At 41.4% G+C, this 14,702-nt stretch overlaps 1 protein-coding gene across 2 annotated transcripts in view; it reads left to right on the plus strand.

Annotated features, from left to right (window-relative positions):
- Positions 1 to 14,654, plus strand: part of sptb (spectrin, beta, erythrocytic) — a 42,467-nt gene extending 27,813 nt beyond the window's left edge. For both annotated transcript variants that reach the window (XM_076107581.1, XM_076107582.1), the window contains 19 exons: positions 244 to 390; positions 678 to 944; positions 1,360 to 1,584; positions 2,153 to 2,242; positions 2,823 to 3,113; positions 3,460 to 3,590; positions 3,846 to 4,050; positions 4,281 to 4,504; positions 4,801 to 4,951; positions 5,633 to 5,877; positions 6,191 to 6,329; positions 6,694 to 6,778; positions 7,449 to 7,645; positions 7,787 to 7,869; positions 8,726 to 8,789; positions 9,068 to 9,276; positions 10,437 to 10,610; positions 11,124 to 11,166; positions 11,679 to 14,654. In XM_076107581.1, the coding sequence (XP_075963696.1) occupies positions 244 to 390; positions 678 to 944; positions 1,360 to 1,584; positions 2,153 to 2,242; positions 2,823 to 3,113; positions 3,460 to 3,590; positions 3,846 to 4,050; positions 4,281 to 4,504; positions 4,801 to 4,951; positions 5,633 to 5,877; positions 6,191 to 6,329; positions 6,694 to 6,778; positions 7,449 to 7,645; positions 7,787 to 7,869; positions 8,726 to 8,789; positions 9,068 to 9,276; positions 10,437 to 10,610; positions 11,124 to 11,166; positions 11,679 to 11,876 (3,168 nt within the window). In that variant the 3' untranslated portion in view covers positions 11,877 to 14,654. The remainder of the gene's footprint in view (positions 1 to 243; positions 391 to 677; positions 945 to 1,359; positions 1,585 to 2,152; positions 2,243 to 2,822; positions 3,114 to 3,459; positions 3,591 to 3,845; positions 4,051 to 4,280; positions 4,505 to 4,800; positions 4,952 to 5,632; positions 5,878 to 6,190; positions 6,330 to 6,693; positions 6,779 to 7,448; positions 7,646 to 7,786; positions 7,870 to 8,725; positions 8,790 to 9,067; positions 9,277 to 10,436; positions 10,611 to 11,123; positions 11,167 to 11,678) is intronic.
- Positions 14,655 to 14,702: the final 48 nt, after the last annotated feature.

The raw sequence follows: 14,702 nt of genomic DNA on the forward strand, positions 1-14,702 counted from the left end.
TTATATCTTCCCTATTTGGGATCGGGGTCCCATTTGGCTAATTGGTAAACGCTCTGTTTTGAAAAGATAAAGAAGTAAATCCTGCTCAAAGAAAGTCACCTCTGCACAAATTAGAAATGCTGACGTCTCCATGACTTTCCCAAGTTTTTGAACCGTGCGTGCTTGAATCTTCGTGGTTGATTTTAATCTTTTTTTTTTCTTTCTACTAATCTCTGATACTCGCTCTTCCTCTCCGTGCTTCAGCTGACCGTGTGGATCAACGAGAAGATGCTGACAGCTCAGGACATGTCGTACGATGAGGCCAGGAACCTCCACAGCAAGTGGCTGAAACATCAGGCCTTCATGGCTGAGCTGGCCTCCAACAAGGACTGGCTGAACAAAGTAGACGAGGTTGGTAATGCTAAGCTTATAATAAGAGATACCTGAAATATATATGACACAGAATAACAAAATATAATTTCCTAAATGTCATTGTTCCTTTAAAGGTTCTTGTATTGATGAAGCATTGAGTATTGATGAAGTTGTAATGTAAAACCTGAAGATTATTTGCTTAGTTGACTCAAATGATGCGGTTGTTAATCTTATTAACATTTTCTTCACCCACCATGATATTTTTTGCCCAGAGGAGTATTTTGGAAACATCATCATCTTCTCTGTGTGTGTTTTTGTGGATGCAGGAGGGTCAGGAGCTCATGGAGTCCAAGCCTGAGTTTGAGCCCATCGTGAAGGAGCGTCTGGCCAAAGTCCACGAGCTGTGGGACAAGCTGGAGTCCACAACCCAGGAGAAAGCCCGGCTGCTGTTTGATGCCAACCGCTCTGAGCTGTTTGACCAGAGCCTGACTGATATGAAGAAGTGGCTCGGTGGGCTGCAGCAGCAGCTACAGAGTGGCGACAAGGACGTCAAAGACCTGACTAAAGCCAACATCCTGCTCAAGAAGCATCAGGTCTGTCTCTTCAGCACAATAAAAACTTCAGATCTGTTTGCTTGTTGTGTCTGCAATGCACTTTTCAAATCACGTGTAGTTGAATCTCCCCATGAGTGAATACATTCAAGTTTTATCTTTAGCTTTTGTGCTTTCTTTGGATTAATTTTGGAGTGAGTGAGCACCTGTGACAGATCAGCATTTGTGTTTACTGTAAAATCTAAACATGAAAAAAGCATTATAAATGATATCACAGTCCGTGCTGCATTGGTAAAAGTTTCATGAAATCATAAGCTGAAAACAGTGACTAAGCTCAGTTTCACACATAAACGGCAAGACAAACTAACATTTGGTTCGTTTACCCTCCACCATATCCTGATTAGGCTCTTGAAAGGCTGTTCATCTTCTTGTCTGTAATCGTATCTCCCCGTGCCAGATGACAGAGAACCAGGTACGTGACCGGGCGCGGGAGCTGGAGGAGCTCCAGGAGGCCTTGAGGAAGCACAGCGGAGGCAGGGAGGACCAGGCGGAGCTTGAGGCCGAGCAGCAGGCCCTGCAGAGGGACTTCCAGCAGCTCCTCACACCACTGGCCCAGCGCAAGGGCAAGCTGGAGGCCGTCAAGGCTGTCCATCAGTTCTACAGAGACCTGGCCGATGAGCTTGTAAGCATGGGTCCGATTTCAGAGCCAAATTGAAGTGTTGAAACTCTGCGCGCTCACAAAATGAGTCATAGCACACAATTTGAATAAAGGATGTTACATTTGAAAGGAGCAGGATTAATGTTGGCTTTTGAGCGACAGCAAGAGAAAAGCTTTTGGGAAATATTGAAACCTGAATTTCAGAGGGTATTTTTTCCTGCAAAAATGATAACTTCTTCATTTGGAAATGAAGTTTTCAATTATAGTCTATATGCACTTAGTATGCAAGACAGTAAGACCATCAGCTCTCTCCATGAAATTGACTCTGCAGGTGAATCTGGGTAAAAAGCTTTAATCCCTTATTGGTTTCTCTGCTTAAATCCACTTAGAAACAGCTTAAAGAAGGATTTTTGTTGTTTGAGAAAGATTGTATGAAATTCAGTATAAGAAAGGCAGTCTTAACATTTATTTGATATTCTGTGTGCATCTGAGATCTGTAAATCTGTTTCTCAACATAAAGCAGTCCCTACCTTTTTCTCTTTTCATTCAGTCATAATCCTCTCTTCTTCTCCTCCTCCTCTCTCTCTCTCAGCTCTGGATTGAGGAGAGGACGCCCCTGGCAATGTCACAAGAGCACGGCCACAATCTTCAAACTGTGCAAATGCTGCTGAAGAAGAACCAGGTGAGGCGTTTGTCTGCAGGAAAAAGGGTTGTGGGTTGCTTTGACATAAATTGCTACCTGTACATTCTTACTTTATTACATTATTTTCTTGATCAATTGTTGCGTTTAGGGTCTATAAAATGTCAGACAATAGTGAGAAATGTCCTTCTCAATGTCCGAGAGCTTGCTGTGACTTCTTTAAATTGCTGATTTTGTCCCACCAGCAGTTAAAGCCCAAAGAGATTCAGTTTACAATTATTTATGTCAAAAAAATACATTTTTTATTTTATTTTGAAATAATTGATCAATTGTCAAACTATTGTTAATTATCCCTCTGTCGATTGTGGTATACTATGCAGTAAGTTTCCATCTGCCAGTCAAGATAATATTGACTACTTATACTGTAAAACCAAAGAAAACAACATATCCTCGAATATACGTAGTTTGTTTGTTTTTGTTTCTTTAAATATCACAAAAGTATGCATGATTGATGTGTGAACGTCTTTTATAAAAGCATGGGCAGAGCCTCTTGAACGCCATCATTTGATCATCATCTCTACCCCGATGCTTTGCACTCACTGTCTCCTTTTCTGTACATCAGACGTTGCAGAGGGAGATTGAGGGCCACCAGCCTCGCGTTGACGAGGTGCTAGAGCGAGGAAGGAGGATGGCGGCGGCCGCCAGCGCAGAGGGCAGACCGGAGGCAGAGCAAATCACGGACCAGCTGAGGGAGCTGGAGGAGGCGTGGGCCCGGCTGCAGGACGAGATGGCCAAGCGCCGGGAGAGGCTGAGCGGCTCCAGCTCGGCCCAGCATTACTACAACGACGCGGATGAGGCCGAAGCCTGGATAGGGGAGCAGGAGCTTTACATGATCGCGGATGAAAAGGCCAAGGTGAGGAGCAGAGGAACTGCTGTGCGTTAACAGACAAGGAAGCAGGCTGATTAATCACGGATGAAGCCGCAGATGTCTGAAAACAGATCTTATTATCTCGATCAAAAACAATCATGTTGTGCAAATAGCAAATGGCACTGAATGCATTAACATGATTACACGGTTAGGGTTTTCTTCAATTAAGTTGACACGCTTTTTTATAAGTAGCACCCTCTATTGAGGACTTATTTGGAGTATTTTGTTGTGCTTTAATGTGCAGTCTCCCCTTCTCACATGATTGAATTGCTGTTTTTCTTCTGCCTCCTCCTCCACTCCGCCTCCTCCACCTCTTCTTCCTTCTCTCCAGGACGAGCAGAGCGCCATGCTGGTGCTGAAGCACCACATGATTCTTAAGCAAGCCGTGGATGACTATGCTGACTCCATTCAGAGGCTGGCTGACCGTGCCCAAAAAATGTTTGCCGAAGACCATCCTGATGGGTTTGTGATTGGATAATTTGCTGCAAACACAGAAAAGAATTACATCTCAGGAACTTAATTTACTCATGTTGTCTCAGTCATTTGTGGTTTAGGGCGATAAAGAGAGACAAGCATGTAAAGTGAGATCATTCCTGTTTCCTAATCACACACCTCATCTAGAGTAAACCCAAATCCAATCTCTTTGTTATTTTCTCATTTTCTCCATCCTCCCTGCGTCTCATTTCCTTCCGTCTTCTCACTTTTCTTTGTGTGCAGTGAGGAAATCATCAGGCGGCAGGGCCAGGTGGATAAGCAGTACGCGGGGCTGAAGGAGCTGGCGGAGGACCGCAGGAAGAAGCTGGACCACACCTACCACCACTTCCTGCTGAGCCGAGAGGTGGACTACCTGGAACACTGGATCGCAGAGAGAGACATGGTGGCCTCCTCCCAGGAGATGGGCCAGGACCTGGACCACGTCACGGTATTATTCACACAAAAAAAAACATGCACACACATGCGATCATACCGTATAAGCAAAACATTAACATTAGAGTGCATACAGAGAGAGAGAAACTGAGAGAGACACTGGCCACAAAATGCCTTATTCAGGTAAGAAAGTTCACCCAAATCCCCCAAAAAATACAAATATTGTTACTATTGTTACCTGTTATTTAATTTTTTTTTTTAAACATATCTGTCTTGTCTCTTCAGCTTCTGAGGGACAAGTTCCGAGAGTTTGCGCGGGAGACGGGGATGATGGGTCAGGAGCGAGTGGACCTGGTCAACGAGACGATAGATGAGCTGATCGAAGCCGGCCACGCCGAGGCAGCCACCATGGCAGAGTGGAAAGACACCATCAATGAGAGCTGGGCTGATCTGCTGGAGCTCATCGACACTCGCGCTCAGCTCCTCACTACTTCTTACGAGCTGCTCAAGTAAGAAAAACAGTATCGACGTACCAGACCGCGAGCCGAAAGAAGGCCTGTTATCTGGATTGATGCCGTTAAGATCTCACGTGTAATCCTGTAATGCAACGTAACGTGTCCAAACAAGGGAGAATGATGTTGATATCTGGAGGAACTAACAGCATCAAACCAGAAAACATCTGGTTACAATAGCACTGTCAATTTGAACATTACAACTTTACATTGATTATAGTAAGTAGGATTGTACATGTGATGATAATACACACAGACCTAAGAGACTGAGAGGTTGAACCCTTTTCTTCAAGGTACTTTGACGATGGGAAGGAGCTCGTCGCTCAGATCCACGAGAAGCAGAATGAGCTGCCCGATGATGTGGGAGAGGACTTCAGCAAAGCCGAGTCCTTCCACAGAATGCACGCCGCCTTTGAGCGAGACATCACCGCTCTAGGCAAACAGGTACAACACAGGGGATCCGCCCTTTTATACTGCGGGAACACAGCAGGCAGCGGCCCAGAGGCAAACTTTGATGATTCATTTCTAGAGGGAGGAGAGAGTGCTGCAATATTTGGGCAACTGTGAACAGTTTTCTCAAAGGGTAGGGAGCAATTAACGGTGGTCCTGTGGGGGGAGTTTTAAATTTGTTTCAGCCTCTTAATCCCATTGCTTTGGGATGAAAAACCTATTGATAAATTTAAAAGAAATTAATAATAATTGTAAAGCACTTTATAAGGTACTCAAAGGCACTTTACATGGTTAGAACAGAAACAGTAAAAGCAATAACAAAACAAACAAAGAAAATAAATGAGATTATAACAGTAAAAAAGCTTCTGTAATCAATATTATTTTTTATTCTTGTTAACAAACGGTACCCACTGTTTATACTCTGCTGTTTCCGTCAGCTCTATCCTTTAAATATCTTTGATTAACACTTGTGTAGTTTGCATATTGGACCCCCCTTCAGCAGATCAAGGTAGAAACAGCCTTCTAGTATCAAAGTCGGCACATACATCCCTCTGCACAGTGGAGGTCAAACATCCATGTAAAGTAACACAATGCAAAACACAGTGTTGAATGGAGGTAGACTTTAGTTTTTATAAATGACTTTAATGATTTGACTCTTGAATCTCCTTCCACAAGGTTCAACAGTTCCAGGAGACGGCTTCACGGCTTCACGCCCAATATGCAGGGGGACAAGCGGACGCCATCCAGGTTAAAGAACGAGAGGTGGTGGAAGCCTGGAAGGGCCTGCTTGACGCCTGCGACGGCCGCAGGGCGCAACTGGTGGACACGGCGGAGAAGTTCCGCTTTTTCACAACGGTGCGAGACCTGATGGCCTGGATGGAGAGCATCATCCAGCAGATAGAGACGCAGGAAAAACCCAGGTGAGCACAACTCGGACAAGGACTTCACCGTTTAATTAGATATCCATTCAGTCAATTTCAGCTTAAAATCAACATTGATTTCTGCCATTTACAAAGGCGGGTTTCTCTTTTTTTCTGAAGACATGAGTATATTATCTCTTTATGAAACGGTCTATCTTACCAGTAGAATGTATAAAGTACAACTACACTATTTATTTGACTAAAGGACACTGTCCTGGTCATTACTGTTGCAGTTCCAGTCCCTACCAACAGAGGTAGATAAGCTTCACACATTGCCTGTTATCACTTTACATCCTTCCCTACTCTGCATTAGGGATGTCTCATCCGTGGAGCTCCTGCAGAAGTACCACCAGGGGATCCGCTCAGAGATCGAGGCCAGGGGAGCAAATTTCAATGACTGCGTAGACCTCGGCAAGGCCCTGCTGACACGCAAGCACCGAGACTCTGCTGAGGTAAGGCTTCAGTAGCAAAGACAGCTTCTTTTCATCCTCAGCTGGGCCTCAAATTGCTGCTTTCATTAGATTTAATTACTTTTCTGGGAGCGATTGTTCTTGTCTGGCACAATGGAACCAATTGGATTGCCACGAAAGAAAAAAATTCCACTCATCTTTCACTCATCGGGGAGACTATAAAGCAAAACACTAATTAGAAATGGAAAAGCCAAAAGAATTTAAATGAGCAATTGACCCCGGCCTGAATTTAATGTGCGGTTAATTGCTCCACAATACAAATTCTTAGAGGATAATAACCAGTCTTGGGGCTGAGTTGTTTAATAATGCTGATATGTAACTGCGACTGTATAACTGCTTGTGTCAGATCAAAGAGAAGCTGGTACAGCTGATGGAGAAAAGGAAGGAGATGATGTTCAAGTGGGACGACAGATGGGACTGGCTCAGACTCTGTGAGTAAAACCACACTAACCTCCAACCTAAAGGCAAAACCTCTACATGTATATTCCTTTCACAAATCTATACTAAACTGCTAAATGACTAACTAATGTGGAAGCTCATAAATGTACCGACCTTTGCACATGAAAGAGCAGCATGGCTTTTGACTCCAATAAGCACCTTTTGTTGCAGTCTGAGACAAGAACAAAGTCTATTATCGTGTTTCTGTTAAAAATTGTGTTTTCTCAAACATCGGGTGATTCCTTCAACTAAACTAGAATTTTATTTTCAAGTTTAACATTCTGTTTTATAAACCATTATATTTTGCCTGTACAGATTTAAGTCTAGAGAAAGTGCTGCTTTTTACGAGATGGACAACCACATTGAAAGCCGATCGTAATATTTCAGAAAATGTCCTGACTTTCTACAATGTTCTCCACGTTGTAGAACAACGTTCTCCAAAATGACCTCAGTTTCTAAAAACTTTTTTTTTAAATGACCCCCTTTTTTAAATTTTCTCACTTTCCCAAAAATGTCTTAACTTTGTAAAGATGTCTTCCCTTTACAAAACATGTCCTCACTTTCCTCACTTTCAACAAAATGTTATAAATTTTACTGTAGCATAAGTATTCCTGAAGAAAAAGGTTCTAGTCGTGATGACCCATTGTCTTTGTTGCTTCCAAGTGCTGGAGGTGTGTCAGTTTTCCCGGGACGCCTCGGTGGCGGAGGCCTGGCTGATCGCTCAGGAGCCCTACGTGTCCAGTAGAGACCTGGGCCACACGGTGGACGAGGTCGAGAAACTCCTCAAGAGGCACGAGGCCTTTGAGAAATCCACCGCCACTTGGGAGGAGCGCTTCTCTGCACTGGAGCGCCTCACTACGGTTTGGACAAAAACATCATCATAGCTGCTGAACAATATATATATACGTTATGGTCGAATGAGAAAAAAATCTTACCTGCAGGCTTACGCCACAACTCGCAGTAACGTGTCAGTTATTGATTGCAGTTTTACTGTGTTGCAGCTGGAGCTGTTGGAGCTGAGGAATCAGCAGCAGGAGATGGAGCAGTTAATTGAAGAAGAGCAACGCTCAGATAAGGACAGCAGGTACACACACTCCCACATACATGCAGGCATACCTATTATGTACATCAGGGTTTCTCAAAGTTTTGATCACTGAGTGCCAATGAACAGAGCCATATATGATTGAGGGCCACACAGGAAAGGTGCACACAAAAAAAAACTCTTCCATCTAATTTTTCAACATACTAAACTATGGCTTTTTCATGCTATACTATGGCTTTTCTGACTTTTTGCTACATACTAGACTGACTTTCTTATGGCGTTTTTTCTTATGTTTGTCTTACTTTTTTCAACATACTATACTATGACATCCTTCACATTCTATACTATGGCTTTTTATCGATTTTTGCGACATATATTCTATGACGTTTTATATATTTTTGCAACATACTCTACTATGACAATTTTTGACTGACTATATTAGGGCTTTTTATAACTTTTTGGGACATAATATACTATGACTATTAAATAACAATTTTCGACATACTATACCCTGACTATTTCATAAAATGTTTCGACATACTATATTATGACTTTTCCATCACATTTTTCGACATACATATATATACATATATATACATATATATATATATATATATATATATATACATATATATACATATATATATATATATACATATATATATATATATATATATATATATATATATATATATATATATATATATATATATATATATATATATATATATATATATACATATACACACTATACACTGTTCAGACAAAGACAAAGAACCTTATCCTTTAAACTTGCTTCCAGGCACACAGTCTCTCCCTCTCTACAATAAACATTGTTCTTCACCCGCTGCTCTTAAAAGTGTCTCATGCAGACCCCATGCTGTCCTCTTTCCTCCAGGAGAGAAGACACAGGTTTTGGAGATGAATCTTCGCAGCTCTGCACTACTGAGAAACAGACACTGGTAAGTAACTCTGTTTAAGCATGCTGAAGTTTTTTTTTTTAAAGAAAAGAAAATCAAGCTCTCTATGCTATTTTCTTACTAACTCCTGCATTTAAAAGAGCTCCTTTACTTACTCTAAAGCAAACTACATTTGACTCTGTTGAGAACCTCTTTAAGCGCTTCTAAAGATAGTCATGGATTTAAACATCAGCGGTACACTCTGCTCTCCAATCCAATCCAACGTGCAGGTTGATTCATCAATGATCTACTGTCTCATTCTATTTCTGTCTCTCTTCCAGTCTGGTTCTGGAGCAAACGAGGCCAGTTCAGATCTGCTGGAGCAGAGAGTGCCCGAGATGGAACCCTCTGAGTCAGCGGTGGCCCCGAAAGAACCAGAGAGGGCTGCCACCATGCCCACCGAGACCCTCGGAGCCCAGACTGTGCTGCAGGAGGGCATGCTTGGCCGCAAACATGATGTGGAAGGTTCAGGAAAGAAGGCTTCAAATAGGTAGATGATAGATCATCCATCACTGACCGTTCCAGACATCCAGAAAAATCTATTAGCACACTTGAAAACTTACCATATATATGTTATCCATCACAGTAAACATCTAGTCTGCATTCATCTTTTTGATTATTATTCAAATTACGTCACATATTACACTCAAATCAATATGCGTCTAAAGAGCAAAATCGCATAGCAAAAAACAAACAAAAATAAATGTAGAGGTCATTTTCTTTGTGATGGATTTAACAACGCAAGCAAGTTTCAAGAGTTTTCTCACTCATGTTCACATTGTAAAGAAATGACAGGAAACCAACAGCTGCCTTGAACGTTAGTTGAAAAACCAGCGAGAAATCTACAACTGTAGAGCAATATTATACTGAAGAAGATCTATAATGTGATTTGTGTTTAAGACGCTGAAGCTCACACACACACACACACACACACACACACACATAGTGTTGTACTGTCCCTTTTTAGATGGCAGGTGTGGGAAGAAAAAAAAAAAGTAAAACAGGAAGTAAAGGAAAATAAAAGATTTTTGCACGAGCTACATGTTCGCCAGCTTTAAGTTTTAAAAATAACTCACAATATAGCAGCACAAACTTAAGTTATATTTAACATACGCTCAACTGTACACTAGAGAACTTGAAGTAAAACACAGACACGCACAGTTCAACAAGGAGCTAATGAAAAACGTAGGCATACATATATGTATATACTGTACATTCACAGCTGGCAAAGTGAAAAAAGTTTTAAAAAACTCCTTCACTTCACAAAGTGTAGATTATGATGTGTTGCCTTCTTTTTAGCCACCTGATTTCAATATGATTATGCATCTGTGTTTTAATATAAAAATTCCAGCTACTCATGTAAATGTGTTGATGCCCAAGCTACCCAAAATGTTTTGTTGAACCCGACTGCTGTCTTACAGAGGCTCTGGCTGGGTCCAGCTATTTACAGTTGTTACAGAGCAGTGAGCTCATTACTAATCCAACTCATTACTAATTAACTGAATTAAGTCTTAATGGAGTGGTGATGTTGTTGTGGCTCTCTTAATTGGAATTCAATTAGATTTATTTTTTTCATTATCGCCGGAAATTAGCCTCCTGAAGCGATCAATATGAAGGCCCTTCGTTTCTTACCCTTCCTCTTCCTCTCAGGTCCTGGAACAACTTGTACTGTGTGCTGAAGCCCGGTCAGCTGTCGGCTTTCAAGGATGCCAAGAGCTTTGGCCGCGGGGTGACGTATCACGGCGAGGACCCTTTGTCCCTCAGTAACGCCACCTGGGAGATCCTCACCAACTACAAGAAAAAGAAGCACGTCTCCAAACTACGGTGAGAATTCTGATCCAGCTTCAGGGTTTTCACAGTTGTCTCGCTAATTAAAGGAATAGTTCAACATTTCGGGAAATATGCTTATTCACTTTCTTGCCAAGAATAAGATGAGAAGATCAAGTGTGGTTTTATGGGGGATTATGGGCCAAGAAATAGTCCTACAAATAACCCTCTGTAAAACCACAACCTGGTATTTTATGGTTTTTATATACAGATGAGATATAGCATTTATTAATGATATTTCTTACCTTTGGTCAGAGCCAGAATAGCCATTTCCCTGTTTCCAGTCTACAGGCTGAGCTGAGCTCGCCCACTTCTGTCTTCAGCGGCACTAATTGCCTCACTTTGCTAATAGTTGCTAGAAGAGAGACCTGCTGCCAGTGTTTACATGTCACGAAAAAGAGTTAGAGCTTTGTTGTTTTGTGGAAAACAGTTTAGCCTTTGTTACTCTTTTTTCTGTGTGCACTCCTCCGCACAATAAGTCCTAACTTCACTTTCCTTTCCCTCTCTCAGTCTTGGAGACGGCAGTGAATATGTGTTCCAGTGTAAAGACGAGGTGAGCTTCCTACCATCGAGAGATAAACAAAAAAAGCTTTCCACAAATCACACGAGACTGAATGTTCTGGACTTTGTATTTATATAATCTTTGACCTTATGTACTGTAAAGCAGCAGTCACAGGGTGTTGCAGTACATACATATGAATATTATATTTTAAAAGCTGTTTCAGATTGACATGGCTACATTATGTCTCAGTCATTTGGAACGGATTATGTATGTAAGTAGCTGACATTAATGAGGTTCCTCTGTTTCTCCATCAGTTAGTGAGACTACCCTACGGGGAGCATTACGTTTAAGATGAGATGATTCACGATGAGGTCGTTATCATCAGTACTCCTCTCATTCAGCCTCACAAACACCTTATTTAAAGTTTCATTGCTAAATGTTTGAACCACATCACACTTTATAATTCACTCAAATAGAGCAAGAGCCAAAAACACACACTGCCCCTCTGGAGGTGGACTTCCCTTTGTAAGCCTCCGTGGTGTGTGTGTGTGTTTTAATTTCAGGAGGAGCTCCAGCGTTGGAGCCAGGCCATGGAGAAGGCCGTTCAGCCCCTGGCAGTGGAGGAGGCGTCGGGGCCCTCAGGGTCCAAAGCCCACAGCCTGCCTCCTCCACCTCCTCCCTCCTCCTCAACTGCACTCCCGGAGCCCAGTTCTGCCAAGAAAGACAAGGAAAAGAAGTTTGGCTTTGCCAAAAAGAAGTAAAAAGAGATGGAAAGGCCATCAAAAGGGGAGGGGGAGGGGGTTGCCTTGGCAACCTGGAAAGAGAACGTAGTATTGGTGTACAATCAGTCAAAGACAGCTTTTTAATCACTAGATTTTTTATATTATTTTGCAAGAGTAAACATACATTTATTGTAGTTTAGGCTGAAGCCATCACTCGTTTGCCTGTATTTAAGCCAGTGTTTCATTGCAACGGTCCACTTTTTCTTCTTCTTTGTGTTGTTTTTAACAAATGCCAAATTCAAAGCAATTCAATTAAAAGCACAGGAATGCTCCTTTCACACTCAACCAAAGAATGTTTGTAAAACTTTTTCTTTAGCTGCGTTTTATTTGCTTTCGTATGGCATGCTCTGATATAGCCATGTACAATATGAAGGCCTGTAATGAACACGGGGTGACACAAGAGTACGAAGGAGTACTTTTATTAATCTGCCTTATACAATGGTTGTGAACTGTAATACTGTGCTGGTTGAATTTGGAGCGCTCAATGCTACTTACAGAACCAGAGTGAGTTTAACAGACTTTAAAAAGCTTTGTAAATGCGGAGTAAAGACTTGGTGAAGAGCTAAACCGTAGTACAGTGCGCGCACACACACACACACACACACACAAGTGTAATTGCAGGCATGCAAACTAAATGCTCTATGCACTGTGAAGGGTTCGACTGTTGAGATTTTAAAATGGTCACCGATGAAATATGATCGTTCACGAGACACCATTTGTGATTATTGATCGTATTATTGTGAGTACGGTCGTATTCTCAACTGAACTGTGGCGGTAGTTATTTCTGTGAACTTTAAATATATTCAACACTTGTGTATTGAACCCTACATTTCATATCTATTCATTAACATATATACACAAACAGTATATATATCTACAGCTGCATGAAGTATGTTTTACGTTGGTTTGATATGGTGCTATTGTGATATTCTTGAACCCTCAGTCAAGACCACACTTGACCCGCCTTATTTGTCTTCAACTTTGGCTTGTAGGGACACGCATTAGAACTTGTATTGTGTTAGCAGATATCTGAGGGGTGTTTCTTAATAAAAACAGCTCTTATTGTGGAAAGCCTGACTTGAAATGAACTGGACCAGGATTAATCGGTTTCCTAAAGTCAAGTGTGTTTTACTTTGAAACACAGACCCGAGACACGAAGCACTGACGACATTCTTTCATAATGAGGAAACTGCGATGTTTGCTGCCACAGAGCGCCACATATTCTACATAATATGGAGAGTAAAATATTATTTAAAAAATTAACAAAACCACTGCCGGACTCGGACAGTAATGTGAACTTTCTTTGTATAATAAGTGCAACACATTAACGTAAAGAGGAAAGTTGACGTATAAAGATGCACGCAATAAGACTCCAGCCAGGTTACTTATGGCAATAGTTGGATAATGCTACTTGGTTTGGACGAGTTAAATAACAGCCTCCATCTGGTGAACGACCGTCAGATTGGCTGCCGGCCTCAAAAGTTATTTAAGTGACATTTAAAGAGGAAACAGATGGTGAAGAAGCTGCAAACCACGAGTACAGTCATGGGTCAAAGTTGTTTTTTAGCCTTCATACTAGTTGCAGTGCATTTAAATGAACACGTGTTAGCTGGAATTGTGACTGAAGAATATAAGAGTTCAAATTTTAAGTATGCAAAAAGAGCAAAATGTGTTAAATTTAACAAGTACTAGCGTACAAAACACTGGGTTCAGCCTGAGGTGAAGCTAAACTAAGCTGACAAACACCAGGCTAGTCTGGAAGGTAACGTTTCCATGGTCCCCTAGGTGAGAATTGCTTTATTTAACTGGTAATCTTGCTTTATGAAACACCCCTTGGATATCACAAACTACATTTTATGTGCCACAAAAGCAGAGTGTTAAATTAGAGCCAACTAGAAATTAAACCAGGCGTTCTTGTAAAAGCAGAAAACCAGCCTGGACCATTATTCAACCAGATTTACGTAAACGGCCAAAGTCAAGGACAATCCGTGGGTCGGCTGAATCACACCACACAGCAGGACCAGGCACGCTCTTCATCTAAGGCGAGGATCATTCAGTAGCAGTATGGAGCTGAGGGAATGTGTCTTTAATATGAATGTAAAGGAGGAAGTGAGAATCTGGTACTTTTCCACAATAAAGCCATTATAGAATAAGACAGTTGAGTCGATACACGGGGAGTATAGAGTACGTGGAACTGCATTTATCGACGTTAACTTGTCACATTCACTCACCCACTGCCGTCTTGCCTTGTACTGTGGGCTCCGTCCCCGAACCACGATCCAACTCAAGTGACCTCATAGGAATGATGGAAGTTAGGCGTAGAAAGATGGAGACTGTTCAGCTCAAGAGGAAATATGGTAGCATCATGATCTCTGTCTAGATTATTTACATATAGAAAAGGAAAAATAATGTTACATCTATAACCTTCTTGTGGCCATCTTAACAAATACAGATGTTTTTCAGCTTCCAGTACCAGTAATCACATCTGTTATAAAAGCACATTTAAATGGTTTGGGGAAACCTTTATTCAGTCCTGTTTTTATTGGTCACTATCTACAGGAAGTCAGATTCCAACACTTCCTACTCTGTCACCTCCACTTTGTTTATTCCTCCACTCCTTCCTGCTTTTTCTGTTCAGTGGTTTTTAATCTGCCTTTTGTACTCTAGCTATGTAAAATATCCAAAAGAATGATGTTATATGATGAAATATCAAATACATTTTGAGAGAATAAACTTTAAAATAAACTTCTGAATCTATACAGTTTGGGTTTATTTATTGTCATTTGAATCCCTTTCCTTAATGTC

This window comes from Anarhichas minor, unplaced genomic scaffold (assembly GCF_050575085.1).
Source record: "Anarhichas minor isolate MPS153535 unplaced genomic scaffold, ASM5057508v1 ptg000040l, whole genome shotgun sequence".
NCBI classification, from domain to species: Eukaryota; Metazoa; Chordata; class Actinopteri; order Perciformes; family Anarhichadidae; genus Anarhichas; species Anarhichas minor.